The sequence below is a fragment of the Malania oleifera genome, chromosome 3 (genome assembly GCF_029873635.1).
Source record: "Malania oleifera isolate guangnan ecotype guangnan chromosome 3, ASM2987363v1, whole genome shotgun sequence".
Taxonomy (NCBI): domain Eukaryota; kingdom Viridiplantae; phylum Streptophyta; class Magnoliopsida; order Santalales; family Ximeniaceae; genus Malania; species Malania oleifera.
In genome coordinates this window covers 16,172,494-16,195,792 of record NC_080419.1, presented here as the reverse complement: position 1 = coordinate 16,195,792, position 23,299 = coordinate 16,172,494, and the positions used below count along the sequence as shown (strand labels likewise).

Here is a 23,299-nt window from a genome sequence, read left to right as displayed (position 1 = left end):
AGAAGAGGGAGCGAGAGATGGGAGTGAGGTGCGTGGAGTGAGAATGTCAGAGATAAAATGAGAGCCCTTGCCCTCAATTGTTGTGCAAGCACCCCCTCTTTAAAGAAAATGGAGATATGCTCCTAACAGAGAACGAGAAGGATTTTGAAACAAAACGACTTTCCAAATGGCCTCACCATGTGGTAGCAAGAAAATAACAGCATTTTTATTATTTTTTTATGTAATTCTCTTTTGTATTTTGTTGCATTTTTTTTTTTGTACTTTTGTTGTGTACTTAGTGTAATAATAATAATAATAATAATAATAATAATAATAATAATAATAACGCCTTTGTCATATTTGATCCGGACAAAATAGGTATCTACAACTTGTTTGTAGTTGTGTATTCTAAGGGAGTGTTTGTAATGCAATGTAATTTTAGGGGCATGTGTGTAATTTCATATGTTTAAAGACTTTATTATAAATAGTATATGAAAGCCATGATGTAGGCTGTTATTGATGAATGTGAATTGGAATTGAATGTGACATGGTATCTCCTCTCTCATCCCTCCTCTTTCCTTCCGTTATTTTATTTCTTCTAAATTCTCCCACGGTTACAAAACCTTAATGATGCCCTTGCATCAAAATGCTAATTAGATTAAGGACAAAAACATTGAGCTCCCATGAGGTTTAACTAAAAGATACTCACCTCTTTTGAGGTTTCAAAAATTTTAATAACCTTTCTTGAGATTTGTTAAAAGAATACAAATCTTTCTTTATATTTTATTAAAAAAAGGAAACTTTTTCAAGATTTAAGTGTCACAAAAAATCAAATGTTATGGAGGTTTATGAGATTTTTGAGACTTAAGGAGAGATACTTGAGATTTTTGAAATCTAAGACGAGGTGAATATCTTTTTGCAAACTTTTACTTCAATTAATTCAAAATTTTGGAGATAAGCATGTCTAACTTACCAAGCGGGTTGTGCATGTAAGACATGGAACACACAATTTAGTGTGTTTGCTTAGGCTTCGTTTTTTTTGAAATAGAGTGATGTTATAAATTTACTACAAAGTTTTTATGCTAAATATTTAAGACCATTTTGTGTGTAATTTTAAGGACGATTCATCAATCTAAAAGCACTGCATGAATGATCCATACAACACTAATTCAAAATTTAAATTTATTTAATTTTTTAAAATTAATTCACAAAAATTATATTTAAATTTAGAATTTAATATTTAACGCTTAATTTTATTAAATGTACCAAACAAATATCATTTTAACATTAATATGTCAATTGATCATGCAAGTAATTTATCACTTTATGATTTTTTTTTTATTACATAAGAACTTCAGTCACCAACAAATCATTTGGACCCCTGGTGCGGCACCAAACCTACGGATTAGTATACTTCCCCTAGGTCTTATTGATCAAGTAAAATCCGGAATGCGAATACGACTTCTGTGCACCAGTTGGAGTTGGACATTCGGCTAACCCAACCCCTGAGACACATCTCCATTATCATTCGTGGTTCCCGCTGGCTAACAGATAACTCTCACCATCCACGGTTCTCATTGGCTTACAGAGTAAACTCTTATCATCTACGGTCTCCGTTGATTCACATAATAAATTTTCATTATATAGAGGTATTTGGATTTGTGAGTGTATCTATTTGAAATTGAGCTTTCCATGTTCCTTTTTATGTTGGTGACTTTCCGCCGCTTACTTTTATGAGCATGAATTAAAAATTATTTGGGATGTTTCTCGCAGAATTTCTCATATTATCTATGAGATACCACTCCAACACAGTTTTTCTTAGAACTTTGTTTTTTGTTTTTTTGTTTTTAAATTTGTGAACGATGTCTGAATTAGGGTCTTTCTCTTACAGGTTTGGTTGAAGATTTTGTACCGCTTGCTCATGCTAATTGGACATGGCATGAGTAGTCGGATTGCCTTCTTGGATGCCCAGAACAATCGCATGTTAGCTTCGTCCTCTGTTTTCAGAAGGCAGCAGTTCCTCATAAGGACGCTCGGAGGATACACCGATAACATTTGTCAGAGAAGAATTCTACGACAAATAAAATCAATGGCGGTTGGAACTGCTTCAGAGGCTGATGCCGAGAGCATTTTGAGAACGATAACTCCAACCTTAGATCCAAGTAGACACAAAGGCCAAGCCGGTGAGCTCGCACTGGATGCCGTATTTTTCTTTGATTTATTTTTTAACAGCCCTAGTTCCATTTCCCATCTTCATATTGTGATTTCAGTGTGTCTGTATTTATATTACTGTATTGTATCCATTTTTTAACGTAGTGCGATGACTCTACTTGTTAAAATAAATCACGAGCTCGTGGTGCTCTATTGTGTCTTTCTCAAGTTTCCACATAAATAGCTTTGGAAATGTTTTTCTACAAAAATCAGCGAAAATCTTCGCAGATTATTGATAATAAATTATCATCAACACGTCTGCAGCCTTACAATATCAGCTTATGTTGGGCCAATAAATTTTCCAGGAACTAATTTCTGATACTAAATCTTTTCTGGAGCATCGGGTTTTCCATGCTCCATTGAGAGGTTCATTTGAAAGTTATATCTATTCATGGATTTTAGAAGTCAGGGATTTCTCTTGCTTCTTTCTAATCTTGGGATAGCTTGTTTTGTTGTTGCAATTGAGTACGAGAATGGAGTGTGTCAAACCTATTGTATTTCGAATAGCTTGTTTAGCACTTCAGCTATTACTCTTGGTAAAAATATTGGAGTGTGGTTGGGTTGCACCTCCTTTCCTTTAATTGAGCTGCTTGCTTTTTCAGCCCTTAGCCTTTTCAGACCTTTTCAAATGAGCTTTTTAGAAGATTTGAGGTATGGTTATTCTTCCTCACTTTTATTATAGTGACTGGTCTGCAATGATAATCTGAAAGCACATTTTCAGAAGAGTTAATATAAGCAATTTTGAATGAGTATTGGAAAATATATTGGATCATCTTACCTATCTCAGATTATCCTCGATTGTTCCTTTTCTTTTGGAAACATCTTAAGGCTTTATTATTCTTATGGAGAATTTAACAAGGGCCAAATAAATTTGAAACCTCTGGCTACTGCTTTTTATGGCTAAGAGTTCTTTTTGAAGAACATTAAATATTTTCACTCAGTTTGTACTTTCCAAAATTATATGCTCATATTAATTCTTTATAATTTTTGTATCCCTTAAGAACTTGAAGGTCTTAAATACTGATCCCTAAACAAATTTGAAACATCTGCTTCAAGAATTAATAAATCTTCTTCTTCACAAAAGTGAACTCTAAAACTTATGTCTAAAGAGAGTTTCAACTTTCTTCAATTTTTGTGTCGAAGTTTATGCATTCAATCTGCATATTTATACTTTTTTAGCCTTTCTGATTTTCCAAGCCATTAATTTTTCTAAAAATGCCTTTTCTAACATAGACAAATTGGTGTAGGACAAGAAACAAGACCTTGGGAAGATCCTTGATGGAGAATAATTCAGAAGAATTGGGTTAAGGGATTATGGGGTTTAGTTAATATTTAATTGTGTGTTTAGTTTAATTAGTATAGAATTATGTGTATTTGGGGGCTTGTTTGTTATATTTGTATATTTTAATGGTATGATTGTAACTTAATGTAGTTTTAGGCATATATGTATAATTTCATGTGAAGAAACTTTCTTATAAATTCTTATAAATAGTGTGTGAAAGCCATGTTGTAGACAGTTATTGATGAATTTGAATTGAATTGAACGTGTGATTCCCCTTTTATCTCTTCTCTCCTCTCTTCTTCTTCTTCTTCTTCTTTTTCTTTCTATTCCCTCTCCTCAATTCTGTCTTTGTCTGTCTCTCTCTCTCTTTGTTACTCTAAATCCCAATCCCAAATTTGATCCCCTCAACCATCCTCTCTGCCCTAAAATTTTAGTCAAAAAAACATGAAAAACAGTTCTGAACTTATGCAATAATTCCAGTAATGCCCCCAAACTTTTGAACACTATTTCCTTTGAAAATTTTCATGGCAACTCCCACACCATCAGAAATAGACACCACTGAAAGGCCTACCTGCAACATTTTTTCTCTGCCAGACCACACGTGTGGTCCCACGTGCAGGCAGAAAATTGACTAGCAGTTGGGCCTTTGAAATCCCTAACATTGTGTTCCTTTGTCATCACACCACCACCACCACTGCATTATCCACCCCTTGATCTATCTTTGCCTGAAGTTTCATCATCAAATGACCCTCACTAGCATGCACATGCCCCATGGACCTGCAACTGCGAGTGAGAATCTGCCAGACTCTTCTCCTGCTTCCAGATTTGCAAGAAATTGCTCCAGTGACAATATCTTGGGTTTTCTCCACGATATTTTGACCTGTGACGAGATATTTTGATTTGTGGACATGATATTTTGTGAGCAAGGGTGATAATTTATTTGAAATGCTAGAAATTTGCTTGCCAACATGAAAAATAAGAACAAATTGCTGCCATTTGTAAGTTGTTTACGGGGGTTTGTTTTACTTAAAGATTATTCTTAAGAAATTGAGTGAAGTTTGTGGTTTGCAAGAGTCTACGATACATGTTTGTGAAAGATGGTTGGTTCCTATCAGAATGGATGAATATTTGGCTAATGTATGGTGTGATATCGTACCTATGAATATTGGCCATGTACTCCTTGGTTCTCCTTGATTAGTTGATTTGGGTGTGACTCAAGGACATGAAGACACATATGTCTTCCACTACAATGGGAAGAAAATAATTTGGAAGCCTGCTCCAACCAGGACAACGAATATGAGATTATTGATCATGTCAAAGTTACTCAACTTGAAGACACTAAAAGCAAGGCAATGGAGGTGTTTGAAGACATCCTGATGTAGGACAAGAAGTAAGACCTTGGAAATATCCTTGTTGGAAAATAATTAAGTTGCAATCATACCCCTAAAATGCACAGTATGACAAACACGCCTGCAAATACACAAAATCCTATACTAATTAAGCTAAACACATAGTGAGCTATTAATTGAACCCAATAATCCCTTGACTTGATTCTTTTGAACTAATCTCCTACAAGGATCTTCCCAAGGTCTTTCTTCTTGTCCTAAATCTAAATCTCCGCCAGCTAGAAATTTCGGCTTAAAATTTGAAATGCTGGAGGATCAAAAGTAAGAAGCAAAGTTAGACTCTTCAAAAGCCAGCGCTTGAGTGGACAAGAGACCATGTTCCATTGACAACACCTTAGACCTGAATTGAGAATTGGCATCAATAAACACATCAAGGATGACAAACTCAACAATAGGAATGTTTTAAAACTTGGAATGTGATGCAGGGGCAGCATCAAGGTTCTGTAGACATGGAGAAATAAGAAGAGGAGGAAGGGGAAGGGAGGAGATACCCTTGGGGGGGGGGGGGGGAACCTCCCATTCACTTCAATTCAAATTCATCAACAACTGCCTACAGCATGGCTTTCATACACTATTTATAAGGAAGCCTCTTTACATGAAATTACACTTAAATCCCTAAAACTACATTACATTACAAATATACCCCTATTTTACACAAATATTACAAAAAAATCCCCTAATCCTGTAATTAATATTGAACACCCATAATAAACTACTAACTTAACCCCACAATTCATTAACCCAACTCTTCTTAATTATTTTCTAGCAAGGATATTCCCAAGGTCTTACTTCTTGTCTACATCAACTCTCCCTTAGTTAGAAAAAATTCAGCCTCGAATTTTGAAACGTTGGAGGATCAAAAGTGAGAAGCAAACTTGGACTTTTTGAAAACCAACACTTGAATAAGGCAAGAAACCACGTTCCATTGGCAGCACCATAAGCTTGACTTGAGAATCAGCATCAATGAACTCATTGGGGGATGAAAAACTCTATAATAGGAATGTTTGAAGGACTTTGGATGTCTTCAAACACATTAATTTCCTTGTATTGTCTTCAAGCTGAGTATTTATGACTGATTCTTTGTCTTGGTTCATTGGTAGAGCGGACTTCAAAACGATTTTCTTCCCATTATAGTGAAAGACATATGTGTTCTCATGTCCTTGAGTCACACCTAAATCATCCAACCAAGGAGAACCAAGGAGTACATGGCCAATCTTCATAGGTAGGGTATCACACCAAACATTAGCCAAATATTCACAAATTTGGATGGGAACCAAACATCTTTCATAAACATGTACAATGGAGTTATCAACCCAAGATATCACGTAAGGCTTTGGGTGAGGTTCCGGATGAAGCCACATACGAATGACTCCATTTATGGAAACCAAGTTCACTGTACATCTTCCATCAATAATGATTTTGCAAACCTTTTCTACGCATTTGAGAAAGGTGTTGAAAAGCTTGAAGTTGCACCCAAAGTTTGACAAATGACATTCCTTTTTCCTATAATTTGTCACCATGTTGCTGAATTATGCATATACATATGCTGCAGCTAATCACAACCCTTTAACACAATTTCTCACAAGCCTTACTCCCAATTTCTCAAAAAAAATTATTTTTAATTCACCTTGATATTGATTGTCCTGCTGAAATGAAACAATTTCACAAAGAAAACTCACAAATTACAGCAACAAAACCTGATTTTTAATGCTACCAGTGACAATTTCTAGGGTTTCATGCCAAATTTTCACCCTTGCTTGCAATATGTTGCGTCCACAAGCAAAATTATCTCCTTGCAGATAAAAATTTCATGGAGAAAACCCAAAATATCGTGGCTGGGCAGTTTTTCGTGAGACTGGAAATTGCAAAATACTGTGGAAGCTTCCGAGTCACAGGTCGCTGGTGCGTGGGGCACGTGTGCCGCCAGTGAGGCACCTCCAGTGATGAAACTTGGGTTGAGGGGAGATCAGGGGATGAGGAGTTTATTGGTGGTGGCGATGTTATGAGAAAAGCATAGGAGATGAGAGTTTTCGAAGTGCCGATGGCTGCAGAAGTTTTGGCTGGCACGTGGGGATCTTCTGGTGGTCAGATGGCAAAAAAATTTTGAGGGGAAGGATTTTGGGGAGTCGTGTTTTTGGTGGTCTGGGTGGTGTTGCAGGACGGTTGCTGGAAAGTGGTATTCGAGATATGGGGACACGATTGGAATTTTTGGTGGTCTCAATTTTTTCTTTTTAACTGAAATTCAGAAATATATATATACATATTTATATATATATAGAGAGAGAGAGAGAGAGAGAGAGAATAAAAAAACTGCAGGAGAGAAAGAAGAAGATGGGAGGTTGGAGGAGTTGCTGGATAGAAACTGCCAGGAGACAGCCACAGAATTCAGAAATGAGAGAGTTGAGAGAGTTATGGGAGATAAAAGAAGAAGATGGGAGGTTGAAGGGGTTGCTGGACAGAAACTGCCAATAGACAGCCACAGAATCCAGAAATGAGAAAGAGAGTTGAGAGAGTTATGGGAGAGAAGAGAAGAAGATGGGAGGTTGGAGAGTTGCTGGACAGAAACTGCCAAGAGACAGCCACAGAATTCAGAAATGAGCGAGGTGAGAGCATTATGGGAGAGAATGAAGAGAAGAAGAAGAAGAGAAGGAGAAGAGAAACAGACAAGAAGAAGAGGGAAGACTGCTGCTGGGCAGCAGGGAATTATGGACAGAACAGGAGATCAGAAACAGAGAAGAAACAAAAAGAAGAGAAGGAAGAAGAGGAAGAGAAAAGGAGAAGAATGAGGGAGAATGGGTGGACTGAAATGGAAGAGTGGAGATCGTGGTTGGGCTCTAATACCAAATGATGCGGGTGCAGCATCAAGGTTCTGCAGCCATGGAGAAATTAGAAGAGGAGGAAGGGGAAGGGAGGAGAGATAAGGTACCCTGGGGGGGGGGGGTGTTGGGGACTCACATTCACTTCAACTCAAATTCATCAACAACTGCCTGCAACATGGCTTTCACCTCTCTCTTTACATGAAATTATACTTAAACCCCTAAAACTACATTACATTACAAAAATACCCCTACTTTACACAAATATTACAAACAACCCCCAGATACACATAATCCTATACTAATTAATACTGAACACACATAATAAACTACTAACTTAACCCCAGAATTCCTTAACCCAACTCTTAATTATTTTCCAGCAAGGATATTCCCAAGGTCTTACTTCTTGTCCTACATCACTTCCCCTTCCTACCACTCTTCAATTCTCCCATGGCTGCAGATCCTTGATGCTGCCCCTGCATAACAAATGTGTTGCAAGTTGTCTCCAAATATTGAAGAGTTCTTTTTTTTTTTTGGAAACTCTCTCTCAATTTTGTTAGGGTTGAGGATTATTCCATTTTTCTAAATTTTTGCACTTATTTCCAAATGCTTCTTGTGTTCTCTATTTTTAGATAAGACAAATACATTACCAATATAGACTTGATAGAAATTCCTGAGGTCTTTAAAGATTTCATCCATCCATCTTTGGAAAATCTTTGGAGCTTTACAAATTCCAAATGACATTATAGACAATTTGTAATGCCCATATGGTGCTAAGAAGGCAATCAATAGTTTTGACTTGTACTGTTTGTCTAATCTGCCAAGATCCTGATAGTCAAACTTGCTGAATGTTCTAGTTCTAGCTCCTCTGGTTTAATCTAAAGCTTCCTATCTTGGGATAAATAGCCATCAAACACAAAAATTTCGTTTAATTCTTTATAATTGATGAACATTCTGGTTTTTCTCCTTCTATTTCGTTAGGTTTCATCACTAAAAGTTTGGACTAGAATAAGGGCCGTCAGTTTGTTCTATAAGTCCTTTTTGAAACATTTCTTCAGTTAAAACTTGGACCTTATCGACATTATGTTTTTAGTGTATGGTTGTTACCCTATTTCTCATCATCTATTAGCTTCAAATTACAATATTGTGGAACATTTTCCCACAATAACAAATGTTTTTTTTAAAATAGAAATTAGGTTAGTGTTTTATAAACCCAATGGGATTTATATTCATTTGTTTGAATGTGATTGACTCTTGTTCCTCTTTCTTAGAAGAAATTCCAGGAAGAATTAGAATTTGAATGTGTTTAAGTCTTATTGCTTTGTGATCTTCTTGATGTTGAGTTGATCCTTGAAACTAGTTCCTCGGGTTGTCTTGAACGGCGTTCTATCTTAAGAAAATCTATTATTTATGACGTAGATATGATTTCTTGATGCCTAGAATTCCATGGTTATGGAGTTCCAGCAACTGATACAAGACCGCAAGCAATCAATGCAAACACAAGCAGCATCAAGACAACATCATCATGCCACAACCAGTGAGTGGAACATCAGAACAACAATAGCAGTATATCAGAAACAGTATGCGATTGATGTCACATCAGAAAACCACCATGAACACACACAGCATCCAACCAAGGATGCTGCAAAGCCTAACCGAGAGGAAGAGTGTCCCTAAACAATTCTCAACCCAACCAGACATTCAGATTCGAGAACCAATTAGGGAAACATAAGAAATAGAAAAACAAAAAGTCAACTCAGATAATCAGATTTATAGGAGGTCAATGCTCACCATGTTGTAAAGTTAAGATGGAGAAAAGGAGAGAAGTATTGCGGTAATTTCTTGGAGCATTACTTGCAGCTTGAGGTCTGTGCTCTTACGTATTAATAACAGAAGACACACAAGAAAAAATACCACATTCACTCCACATAATTACTAAAATAGCATATTCTCTTCTAGCAAATAACATCACATACTCAATATTTATGATGAATTTTAATACTGCAGCCAACACAACACTCTTTAGCAGTTTCACTTACTCAGTGTGGATATTCCTTCTTATATGCTTCTCCAGTGTGTTAGATATTGGTCATTTCTAATTGTTTTTCGTAAAAGATCCTCACCCAAAGGTTCAGGTTCAGGCTAAAGTCATCCAACAGTGCCGAAAGTGCCTCAATAGGACTGTCAAGTGGCCTAATCTTACCCACACTATTGGCTTAGCAATATCGTTTTACAGGACTGGGATATAGCGTGCGGTGGGAAATTTTCCAATACTTCAAAGGTTGGAATCTAATTTTGTCAAACTTCAAGGGTCGATGACGTGTATGTTTTTTCCAAGTGGGAGTGTATGATTGGATGCGAGTATGAATGACCTGGTAGTCCGAGGATACCTAATATTTTTCCTGTTTTCGTTCATGTTGTTTATATTCAATGAGGTCCTTTAGGAAGATTTCTATATTTACCAAGGCCATCCCAAAATTGTAGAAAAATTACTGGCCTTAAGGATTACTAAATTGCTTAGTGTCCCTGGACCTTGATTACCACGTGTCATGTACTCCAGGAGCACCTAAAATTTTCTTTAACACTGGGCATATTGGATGATACAATTTCACTGACCTGATTTGGAATACATTTTGGGTTGTACTTAATTAGGTCCTTGGCACCTATGCTACATAACAAGTTTATTATGGTGCTTGTCTGCTTGAAGAGTAACAGATTTTGGTCATTATTCACTATAATTTCTGGCTTTATAATTTTTTTTGAAAAGCAAGCCAAGCTTACATGGTCATGGTCAGATCCTGCTCATCATGGGCAGCAGAATTTTTGTTTACAAAATTTTTATTAAAAAATTTTAATCATAATATTTTCTTTGATTATTCTTTGTATGCAATGACCAGCCTTATAAGCACAAATATCTTGCTTTTATACGTCAACGGAACAGCAAACAGCAAAGCAAAATATTTCTTTCCTTACTTCAGCCCATATTTATTTCCTTATATTGCAATTCATTATTTTGTACAGTTAGCATATATTTAGTTTACATGTATAGGGCTTGACAGATTATAGTTTACTTGTATAGGGCTTGAATCATGCTAGACCTTATTTACTTTCCATGTATAGCATTCTTGTGAAGTCTATATATAATATACAGAACTTAAGGCCAATTCATTCGGCCATTCACAAAATATTTGACATGGTATCAGAGCCAGTCGACCGCTAGGTTTTTTTTTTCCCTTCGATTTTTTGTCTTCTCGGTTTCATGGCTGTTGTGGTTTTGTTTTCTCTTTTGGAATTTTTCTCTGTTCTTTCGGTACTTCTGTGGCTGCGTGGCTGTCGGCACAGCAGGTTTCTGGGTTGCCATTTATTCCTCCAGTTTATGTCCTTGTGATTCTCGGGCAAGCAGGCAACAGTTTTCTGTTGCTGTTTGTGACTTTCGGCAAGCAGGCACAGCAGGTTTTTGGTTTGTCACTTATTTCTCCAGTTTCTATTGCTGTTTGTGACTCTCGGCAAGCAGGCTTGTGACTTTCGGTAAGCAGGCACAGCAGGTTTCTGGTTTGCACTTATTACTCCAGTTTCTGTTGCTGTTTGTGACTCTCGGCAAGTAGGCAACAACTTTCTGTTGCTGTTTCTGACACTTATCTTCTCGACACAGGTTTTTGGTTCAAGATTTAATTTTTAGTGCAGTTTTTTGGTTCAAGATTTAATTTTTTAGTGCAGGAAGGTTGTTCTTGGTTTTTCTTTGTACTTGCGTTGTTTATTTTGGGCTTCTAGATATCTTGTCGTCTGTTTCTTTCGGCACAGTCTGTTTTTTTTTAGGGCTTCTCGATTTTCTCCATTATTTAGCATGGACTCTGCACCTGTGTGTGCCAAGTTTTTACGGGCAACACTTATTCTACGTGGGCTTTTTAGTTTGAATTTTTCCTGAAGGGAAAAGATCTTTGGGGTCATATTGATGGCACATATTGTGCACCCAATCCTGATAAATCCAAGGAGTCTGCAGCTTGTCCTTCATGGGCTGTGCTTGATGCTCGGACTATGTCTTGGCTTTTTGGCTCGGTTGAGCCACATATTGTCCCTTACTTGCGACCTTATTGCCCCGCTCAATCCATGTGGATTTATTTAAAAACAGTATATCATCAAGATAATAGTGCCCGTCGTTTTCAGTTAGAGCATGTGATTGCCATGTTTCAACATGACAATCGTTCTATCCAAGACTAGTATTCGGGGTTTCTGACTCTTTGGAATGAATATTCTGATCTGGTTACTGCAGATGTTCTTGTGGCTTCTCTTCTCATTATTCAACGTCTTCACGAGACTAGTCGTCGTGATCAGTTTCTTCTGAAACTCTGCCCTGAGTATGAATCTGTTCTCTCATCCCTGCTAAATCGCTCTCCTGTTCCTCCTTTGGATGTTTGTTTTGGCGAGTTACTTTGTGAAGAACAACGACTTAGTACTCAAGTTACTCTGGCACAATCTCATGGTAGTTCTGGGTCTATCCCTATGGCTTATATTGCTCAACGACGAGGACCGCCTTCGCATTCTAGCACTTTGCAGTGTTTTTGCTGCAAATAATTTGGACATATAATTGCTAATTGTTCCAAGAAATTTTGTTCTTATTGCAAGAAGAAGGGTCACATTATCAAGGAATGTCATATTTGCCCGCAGAATCATCAGGCTCAGGCATTCCAGACTTCTGTTAGTGTAACCCCCCATAGTGACTTTTGCGGCCCCTAGCTCTTCTGTAGGTGACTTCTCTATTCCTGCACCTCCTCCAGCAAATCACTGCACACTCGAAATGGTGCAATAGATGCTAATTTCGGCATTATCAGTAATGGGGCTCCAAGGTAACAATTCTACTAATCTCTAGTATGTGGACTCGGGTGCCTCTAATCACATGACGAATACCTTGTGTCATGTTCGGCCCTATGCTTGTCAATCTACTATTCAGACTGCCAATGGCAGTTCTTTGCTAACAGCTGTTGTCGTAGATGCCTCTTCTAAGTTCACTAATGTGTTTCTTGCTCCTCAGCTTTTCACAAATCTTATTTTTGTTGATCAATTAGTTGATGACAATTGTTTTGTTAATTTTTTTGGTAATGGTTGTGTTGTGCAGGACTAGGTAACGGGTGAGCCGATCGCGAAGGGACCTAAAGTGGGGCGCTTGTTTCCACTACTTTTGCCTGTTCCAGCATGTTCTCTAGTTTCTTCTATTAAGTCTTTTGCTTGTAATAATGTTTCAGATCTTAGTATGGTATGACATCGTCGTTTAGGCCATTCCAATACTCAGATCTTATCTCATGTATTGAACTCTGGTTTACTTGGTAATGAAGAACGTTCTTCTTTATCTCTTGAGTGTGTCTCTTGCAAACTTGGTAAAATCAAAACTCTTCCCTTCCCTTTGCATGCTAGTATAGCTTCTCAGTGTTTTGAGCTTATCCATAGTGATGTTTGGGGACCTTCCCTGGTTAGTTCACAAAAAAAAAATTAAATACTATGTGACTTTCATTGATGATCATAGTAGATTTACTTGGGTCTACTTTCTTCGCTCAAAATCTAAGGTTTTTCGTACTTTCACTGAGTTTAGCGTATGTTGACAATCAGTTTTCTGCTTCTATTAAGGTCATTACGCACAGATTCTGGTGGTGAATATGTGTCTACTGAGTTTCAGGCATTTTTGGCTTCTAAAGGCATTATTCATCAATGTTCATGTCCTGCTACTCCCCAACATAATGGAGTAGCCGAATGGAAAAATTGTCATCTCCTAGATGTGGTCCGTACTCTCTTGCTAGAATCCTCTGTTGCATCCTTATTCTGGGTTGAGGCTTTGAAAATTGCTACTTACTTGATTAATTGTTTACCTTCTCAAGTCTTACTCATGGAGTCTCCCTATTTCCGTTTATTTGCTAAGCAACCTAGTTATGATAAACTCCGTACCTTTGGTTGTGTATGTTTTGTTCATCTACCTCCTCATGAGCGACATAAATTATCTACTCAATTTGTTCGATGTGCATTCTTGAGATACAATGTGTGTCAAAAGGGATTTGTTTGCTATGATCCTACATTACATCGTACACGTATTTCTAGGAATGTTATTTTCTTTGAAAATCAACATTTCTTTCCTGTGTCCTCTGTACCCTCCTCTCCTACTGTGATTCTCCCCTCCTTTGAGGAGCAGTTCTCGGATCCTCATCCAGTCAGTTCTCATTTTAAACCAGGTATTGTGTATACGCGGCGCCCCCGCCCACAGTTTCTTCCAGCAGCTCATCTGATATCTGATCCTACCACGCTCCAGAGTCAGTCAGTTGTAGCACCTCCAAGGCCTTTGGTATGTCGCACTTCTCGAGTGTCTGTACCCTAGGACAGTTATGAGTTTCCCTCTTCAAGTTCTGGTAACTTTGTTTCAGCTCCTACTGCTGCATTGTCCAATTTAGATATTCCCACTTCCTACTTACACGCTACCAAGCATGATTGTTGGCGACAAGCTATGCAGGAAGAAATTGCCGCTCTAGAGGCCAATCACACCTGGGACATTGAGCCTTGTCCTCCCACCATTGTTCCTCTAGGTTGTAAATGGGTTTGCTCAGTCAAGGTCCGATCTGATGAAATTCTGGATCGTTACAAAGCTTGCCTTGTTGCACTTGGGAATAATCAAGAATATGGTGTCAATTATGAAGAGACCTTTGTTCCTGTGGCTAAGATGACTACTGTTTGTACAATTCTGGCTATTGTTGCTTCTAGTGAGTGGCCACCACATCAGATGGATGTCAAAGAATGCCAGACATTTCTTTTGCTGTACAATAAGTCAGCCAGTTTTTTTCAGACTCCTCGTCATCTTCATTTAGTTGCTGTCCGTAGGATCGTATGCTATGTTCAGTGCACTTCTGCCCTTGGTTTATTCTTTCCTGTAGGCAATTCTACTTGCCTTGCTACTTATAGCGATGCTGATTGGGCTGGTTGTGCGGATACACATCACTCCATCATTGGTTGGTGTGTGTTTCTTAGGTGACACATTGATCTCTTGGAAGAGTAAGAAGCAAGACAGAGTTTCTAAGTCATTGATGGAATCTGAATACCGGGCGATGTCTCTTACTTGTTCTAAAATTATTTGACTTCGAGGCTTGCTTGCTAAGCTAGATTTTTCTGAGACCGATCCTACACTTCTACATGCCGATAATACGAGTGCTATCCAGATCATGGCCAATCCTGTCTATCATGAACACACGAAGCATATTGAAGTCGATTGTCACTCTATCCGTGAAGCATTTGAAGCTCGTGTTATCACTCTTCCACACATTTCCACTGAATTACAAATTGCGGATATCTTCACCAAGGCTCTCACTCGTTATCAACATTGTTTCCTAAGTAGCAAATTGATGCTTGTTGATCAATCCGCATCAATTTGAGGGGAGCTGTCAACGGAGCAGCAAACAGCAAAGCAAAAGATTTCTTTCCTTGCTTCAGCTCACATTTATTTCCTTATATTTCAATTCATTATTTTGTACAGTTAGCATATATTTAGTTTACATGTATAGGGCTAGACAGATTATATTTTACTTGTATAGGGCTTGAATTTTGCTATAGCATTCTTGTAAAGTCTATATATAATATACAGAACTCAAGGCCAATTCATTCGGCCATTCACAAAATATTTGACATTATACACATTAACTTCCTTAGACAAGCGGCTCTATTCAACTCCATATCATTCATTTAAGTTATATTAGATGACAAATTTTATTTTCCAATTGAGAATATCTCCTAATTTTTTAAATTTAAATAAATTAGAACATAGACTAGGAAAAGCAATTAATGATATTAAGAAACCTTCAGAATTTAAATTTGATTCAATGTCTCCATCTGGGACTAAATGGTGTTGCTTGTTGATATCTTTCTCAATTATTTTTCATGTTTCCATCACTATTTTTTTAGGGAATCTACAAGTAGTTGGCAGTTCGGGGTGGTTGAGTTGAGTACGATATTGATCAAATAACCTCTTTCTGTCGATCAGGGAAAATAGCTGTTATTGGTGGCTGTCGTGAGTACACAGGCGCACCATATTTTGCTGCTATTTCAGCTTTAAAAATTGTCAGTATCTGCTCTAGTTTCTTCTTTTCCTTTTTATTTTCCTTACTACTTAGTGTTTACCCTGCAATGTTGAGTTTTCTGCAATTTGTATTTGAAAAAAAATAATCAGTTGTTTCTGTGGCATTTGTAGCCTGCTAGTTTGAATGACTCTTTTATTTTCTTTATTGTTCAGGGTGCGGATTTGTCTCATGTTTTCTGTACAAAAGATGCTGCTCCAGTTATAAAAAGTTACAGTCCTGAATTAATTGTACATCCTCTTTTAGAAGAATCTTACAGTGTTAGGTAAATTTGCTATTCATCCTTATATTATTTTTTTACATTTTGTCTAGTAAGTAGTAAGGTGCTAATTCTGTTAAAAGGATTTTTTCAGAGATGAGGACAGAAGATCAATCTCGAGCAAGGTTCTCGCTGAGGTTTATAAGTGGATGGAAAGATTTGATTGTCTTGTTGTAGGACCAGGCCTTGGAAGGGACCCTTTTCTTCTGGTATGCTTTTAGTTGTTATGCTGAAGGATTTGGGCTGTTAAGTTGTGATTGTGTATTGTGAGCATGCATGTGCATTTATATGCACCCTTAAATTATTGATTTTTTTTCCATAGAATATAGCTGAGAATTTTTTTGTTTTGGTAATCAATATTGTATGTTTCTGAACCGCAAAGGGCACCCTAGTGGGGGTGGGGGGGAGAGCCAGGATATATTCCCTGAAAAGCATAGGTCCTTGGAGTGTCTCACTAGGTGCAAGTGACTCCTTGGGGTCAATCTAGGGCATGCGTAGCTCACTTTGTCCAGGATTGTAGCTAGGGGTATAATATATATTGTCATTTTTAGATGTCCAAAAGAATATGAAAGAAAAGGAAAAAGTACACTTCATTTCAGTTAGTGCATTCTGATTGTCTTTTAATGGTGGAAATTCTTTATTTGAAGCTTCAATAATCATGGGTGGATTACTATTTCTAATCAACTTTTGATAACATGACCAACGCATAGGGCATGTTCTAAGGCATGTTATGTGCATCTTGTTCTGTATTCAACTGATTGCTGTTGTCCAAAAGAGACTTTATCAATGTATTCTCCCTCTGGCTTTGGCTTTAGGTGCAAATGTCATAAGGTTTTTATCATTTTGAAACATCACAATTAGTCCTTTTCCTTCCAATTCTGCATCATCCTCCTTCCTTACTACATGCCCTGTGTTTATCCCCAATTCTTATTCTAAAGATATTATGAATCTTTCATTTTATGCGCAGGATTGTGTGAGTGAAATCATGAGGCATGCTAGACAATCAAATATCCCTATTGTTGTGGATGGGGTACGCGTGGTGATTTCTCCGCCTATTCATCATATTCTTTACAGTACAATTTTTCACTTTATGGTTGATGGTATGCCTATTTTCTCAGGATGGACTTTTTCTTGTTACGAACTCTCTTGATTTGGTTAGTGGATACCCCTTAGCCATCCTGACTCCAAATGTCAATGAATACAAGCGTCTTGTTCAAAAAGTCCTAGATTGTGAAGTGAGTGATCAAGATGCACCTGAGCAATTAAAATCTCTTGCCAAAAGGTAAATTCTCATTTCAAAATCCCTGGAGGGATTGATTGCGTTGGTGCATGGCAAGAAAAAATGATCTCTCTCTCTCTCTCTCTCGTTTATTTTATGTTGAACCTTGCTACACACACCAGTACATGCCAAGGGCATGACAACCAGGCCAGATTTAGATGATTTCGACACCTTGTGGTTTCTTTGTACTCTCTCTCTCTCTCTCTCTCTCTCTCTCTCTCTCTTTATATATATATATATATATATATATTGATTGTATGTATATGCGTGTGTGTGAATAGAATACTGTTATTTAAAAAAAAAATTATACAAAATTATTGTATATGAAGTATATGAATATGCTTTTTCACTGAATTTGTGGGGTTAAAATATATCTTTATAATGCAATTAACAATATTATATTTAAGAAAAATATCTATCTCATTTTTAAATTTATTTCTGTAAAAAATATTCCTACACAAGCCTATCATAGACAATGATGCAATTATTGTTTTTTATCTAATAAATAAATTTGTGTCCTACTTGAAAGGATATCTTCCTAAAACTTAAAAATATCAAGCTAGAAAGCCTCAACTTTAATCATGAAATTTCAATGAAATGATGTGAAGATAAAACGCATATATTGAAAATTTTTACTACTAAGTACAACTCGAAACAGCAATTTAAACTAGGAAATTGAAAAATCCCATTTCACGTGTAGAATTTTGAAAAATGACATCAGTACAAAAAAAATCCACAAGCATTTTTCTAAAGAATTCAATATTGTTATTCAAAATGTTGATATAAAAGAAAAAATTGCTCCTATGAGAAAAATAAATTTTATGTAAAAAGTTGAAATTTTATCTTATTAATTCCGAAAATAATAATCCACGCTTGACCTAAGAAATAATAAAAAAAATTATTTCTTAACAAGCTCTTATCATCTTCTGCATACTTGATCTTGTTTTTGTTGTGTTACTGCCGGATATATATTTTACTTAAAATCTACTAGCATAATTTATTAGTTAAGAAAATTTTATGTGCAACCTGCATTTTATAAAACTAAATAGTTACAAAATCTCTATGAAGTATAGATGTGCTATATATTTTGTCTGTTTAAAGGGCTTTGTTATACACTAATATCCTTTTTTTTAAATATAGAAAAAAAAAATATATTCATTGAAGAGGAAATAATGTACAAAGAAGAGAAAAAGATCCTCCTACAAAAAGAAGAAAACCAAAATAAACTAGAAAACAATCAAATAAAACCACCTTCCAATCTCTTTTGAGGATCCAAGAAAGGCACCCCTTACTTCATGAGACCCGAGACAAACCAAGTACTGAATCCTATCACAAAGAAAAAAGATAAGATGCTAGCTCGGATACTTGATATTTTAGGATCCTCTAATACTCCTACTGTGAGACATATAAAGTATGCTGTTTGCCAATGGCCGAACAAGTAAGGGTAGAATCTCTGGTGATTGATGAGGAAAACATATTTTGGGATTCATGAACCCCATCCCAACAACCACAAAAAAAATCCAATCAATGAAGATAAACAACTGAAACAAAACACACACGGTGATACAGCAGTTCTACAGCCACAATCACCAGAGAAAAACAACCTCCAACAGTCCCACACGATCACTCCTGGAGTGCTGTGCATGAACAACTAAAAGCATTGGAATCTTTGGACAAAAATCCATCACCAAAAACTTGAGAAAATGGTTTATGGAGGAATTTGAACAACATAGGACAAGTTCAGGCAAAAAACATGGCCGTATGAAGCTTCACACACTGATGCATGGAGTCAGTGCTGCTACTCTTCAACCGGTGCATGAGGCTGCATGACAGAAGCTCTGGGGTGACTCTGGTGTTTGTTTTGCAAGATATCCATGGGTTTCGGTGTTCCTGAACCTGCAGTGTTGTCCAGGAACTTTCCAGCCACTGCTGTGTTTTCTGGCAGGTGCTGGGCTGTTCTCAGGCCTACGGTGGTGCTAGCAGCTCTCCTGCGCAAGGCTGTTAGAATCAGGATCCTATGTAGGATCATTGGGAGGGTCTGCAGGATCGGATCGTAGGATCGGGTCATCGATCATAAGATTCTACTTACAATGTAAAATAAATTTTTAAAAATTATATATTTGGAAATTTATGACAACTCTCAACAAAATAATCCAAAAAACTTGGTTCAAATTTCTGAATGTAGCTAGCTTGATAGCTAGCACCGAGCAGGTTTTTCCTTCAACAATTTTGACCCCCAAAAAAAATAATCTAAGTAGCCTGAACTGCAATGTGTCCTGCAAAGGACAGACTATTTCTAGTTTATTTATTTAATAATTATATTAAAAAGAAAAGAAAAAAAATGAAGAGAAGAAGGAGGAATATATTGCAAATCTTAATTCAATGAACTGATGTAAATTTCTCAGTTTCTGTGGTTTAGTCATCAGACCATGAGAAGAAGGAAAAAAAGAAGGAAGAGGAAGAATTTTTTGCTAGTCGCAAAGAAAAGAAGTGGAGAAAGAAAGCTATATGCTCTCTTCTTTGGGAAAAAAAAGATAGGTCTCTGGTTTATCGATAATAAGGCCCGGGGGGGGGGGGGGGGCGGGGGGGGAGTAAAAAAGTAAAAAGAACTACAAAGACAATCTAAATTGGGATTTTGATAATCATGCTCCTACAGTAGTAGACATGCTGAGGATTTAGTGTTTTTGGGCACGACTTTGCAGTGGCTGCGGTACTTAGAGTTTAGGTCTTAGGACCATGCTTTGGCTCCAAGTGTTTTGTATGTTGGATGACCTGATCACGATGATGGGTCTCTCCCTCTATTCATAATATATGCTAAGTATGTGACAATTACCAATAAAACTGACACCTGTGCGCACGCACATTCACACATGTTGCTTGTGTATGCGTGCTATGAACTCAATAGCCCACTCCCCCCATATTGCCAATTTATTTTTGCATTAAATGCTTATGGGGTTCATAACATTTGGCATCTAACCTAGTTTCCACATATTTGGACTGACTAATGGAATGGGCTACATGAAGATGGCTACCTATAATATAGAGATATCCATCTTAAGAGGAAGGAAATACATGCTGCAAGAGTAAGAGCTGCTGTGGAAAAGGCCGACTGCAGGCTGGACAAAAATTTCCTGACAAGTGTGAGCAGGGATCTCATTGTTGGGCTAGTATCAATAGAGTGGAGCTGCTTAAAGTCCTTGGTGGGGCTTGATGGTTTGTTATGAACCATTGAACTCGGTGTTCCACATCAAAAAATTAGGAAAAAAAAAAATCCCTATTTCATGAAGCTAATTGGTCACTTAACCCATTGCCAAGTGGCTTTGGGTTGGATGCCTATTTCATCACAGCAGTGGGCATGTGGATTGGTACATTTAGGAGGTTTACAGCTGCTAACCACACTTCTGTATGCACCTGATACCTCCTGATTTGTAACACTTGATTGCTTAAACTCCTAACCTTGAACTTGAGCCTTGTTTGGAAGCACACGGATCGCTGTTGGGCCCGAGACAAGGAGTGCATGTGAATTGGTGCATTTAGGAGGTTTGTTACAAGTAAACGTAGAACACAGTTATGCATACCCCTAATACCTCCTCACTTGTTTACACTGGGTTGCTTACACTCCTGCCCTTGAACATGATGCCTGTTCAGAAGTGTACGTTGGGCCTGTCTCCAGGTGTGCATGCATTTGTTTGTGTTAATGCATTGAAATATTCTTTATCCATGATTGAATTTCTCTTGTAGCCAATTATGACGATAATGTCTTGGTCAGGATTGGTGGTGTAACTATTTTACAGAAAGGAAAATCTGATCTTATAAGCGATGGGGAGACAGGTATTAAATTAGATGATTGTGTAGTTATTTATCTAGTGTGTAATTTGATTTCTTGCCTTTTGGTGAAATGATGCACTATTGTACTGCAGTTTGCACAAATAGAATTGCTTTATCTGAGTATATTTAGTTATTTGGGCTCTGAAATTGTGGCTTTTGAGGGTTTGCATATCCTGTTTTATGGTAGTGATGCAACGTTGCATGCATACTGCATGATAAGAACCATTAGCTGATCCTTGCATCCGTATTATGAGTGTGTGTTTGATTCCCACTCAATCCTCTTTGATTCGACGGTGCACCTTTCTGGGTACAGATTTTTAATGGCATGCTCCCATTTTGTAGTGTTTAAAAACTTGGTAATTGAGACCCAATTAATTTTATGTCAATTGGGTTCAATTTATAGATTAATTTAAAATTAAGTCACGGTTATAGATGCTCTTGATCGTACCCTAAAAATGAAAAGCAAAAAGGTGCCAATACAAAGTTTTGGTGCATGTATTTGGCTGGGTCATCATTTGGTTTGCTTAAACTTAAATTTGATTTCAACTTTACTTTGGTGCGTGGCCTGGGTTTTAAAATTTATTACATCTTTGCCTTGTGCATTGGAACTGCTTCAAATCCTTTTCCTGTATGCAGTTAATTCCGTGAGCTTCTCTGGTTCTCCTCGCCGCTGTGGTGGCCAGGGTGATATACTTTCTGGAAGGTATATTTTATTAATCTTTTTAGGCAGTTCAAATTACCAATCTTTAAATTTTCACAACAGACAACATGCTTTTGTATGGTCTTTCAGATTCTGGTGGTGAAAAATGCTTATTCCAGTGGATTTATTTGGCTTTAATTATTTATCTGCCTTTCTTTCTTTTCTGCCAGTGTTGCGGTATTTTCATCTTGGGCACGTCAATGTATCTTTGCCGCTGAAAAGAACCAAAGTATCAGGTTGTAGAGCTTACACTCCACTTTCCTCTCCATTGAGCTCTCAAATTGCTTGGAATTATTTAGCTTTCATTATTTATCCGCCTTTTTGAAAATGTTATTTTCTCATATGGCTGGTAGAAGACCAACAAATCCCATGTTGTTGGGTTCTATTGCTGGGTCTGCTTTACTGCGGAAGGCTGCCTCGCATGCCTTTGAGATTAATAAAAGGGCAACCCTTACAAGTGACATTATTGGGTGCTTGGGAAGAAGGTAGCGTCCCTTATCTGTGATTAAATTTTGCCTAAATATTGAGATTGTGTTTAGCAGCGTAGATTTCATGCCTTGTATTTGAAATTTAACTCGTGGATTGGAACGAAATTCAAAATAATTTTATATTATATTTATCCAAACTCCAAGCTTATTCGAGAAATTTGCATTTTAACAGTTCGATTTTCCTTGTTGCAGTTTGGAGGATATTTGTCCTGCAAGTTAAAGTTGTTGTTATGTGGAGAGAAAACTCGAGTAATTATTCCTGCCGGCCGTTGTCAAGTGGACTCGCTATTTTGTGTTGTTTTCTCAGGTTCGATCAGCCTCTGCCTGTGGTTGGCGGGGGGAAGAGACGAAAGCGAAATTGCAGATACAAACTAGGAGAGCGGAATAAGGGAAATCCCCAGCTGATGATAACTCTGTGAATTAGTATTTTTTGGTTTTGTAGGTTTACCTAATAGCTGTCCTGGTTGATGTTTACAGGCGCCCAAATATGCATAAGCCCTTGTGTTTTTCTGTCTGTTTTTGTTTCATAAAACAGTAAGTACAGTGCATTTTGACCCCTCCCTTTTTGAATTCGGTCACATATTTATTTGACAATACTTGGACGCAACAAAAAATTATAACAGTTTTACAGTAATCTCAATAATAAGAATCTTAAACATTTACAAAAATGGTGGAAGACCATTCATAGGAATCGTAATTTAAGAAAAAGCACCTTCACATAACATGTAGAATAGAATTGAACATAATTTGGTTCAGTTTATTTCGTGCTTACTCAGGGCTGCTGTTGGTGTTTATGTTTACATTTAGACTAGGATCACAACAATGGTCTTAGGGCAGTATTTATAATTTATCTTTTGGTGATCTGCATCTCAAATAATCCAAGATCATGTGATGTTTTATGTTTTAGGCTGTGTTTGGCTTGTAGTGAAAAAAAATATATACAGGAATG

The 23,299-nt window shown here is 37.2% G+C and overlaps 1 protein-coding gene across 2 annotated transcripts; it reads left to right on the top strand.

Moving 5' to 3' along the window:
- The first annotated feature begins 1,652 nt into the window (after positions 1–1,652).
- Positions 1,653–23,018, top strand: LOC131150226 (ATP-dependent (S)-NAD(P)H-hydrate dehydratase). 2 transcript variants are annotated; one of them, XM_058100828.1, is made up of 11 exons: positions 1,653–2,162; positions 15,703–15,779; positions 15,952–16,061; positions 16,150–16,264; positions 17,023–17,085; positions 17,174–17,337; positions 21,104–21,165; positions 21,799–21,865; positions 22,033–22,098; positions 22,216–22,347; positions 22,543–23,018. In XM_058100828.1, the coding sequence occupies exons 1-11, from the start codon at positions 1,901–1,903 to the stop codon at positions 22,568–22,570; spliced, it is 1,146 nt and encodes a 381-aa protein (XP_057956811.1). In that variant the 5' UTR covers positions 1,653–1,900; the 3' UTR covers positions 22,571–23,018. The 2 variants fall into 2 exon arrangements, with proteins under 2 accessions (XP_057956811.1, XP_057956812.1); XM_058100829.1 differs by having other exon boundaries at positions 1,663–2,162; positions 22,219–22,347.
- The last annotated feature ends 281 nt before the right edge of the window (positions 23,019–23,299 follow it).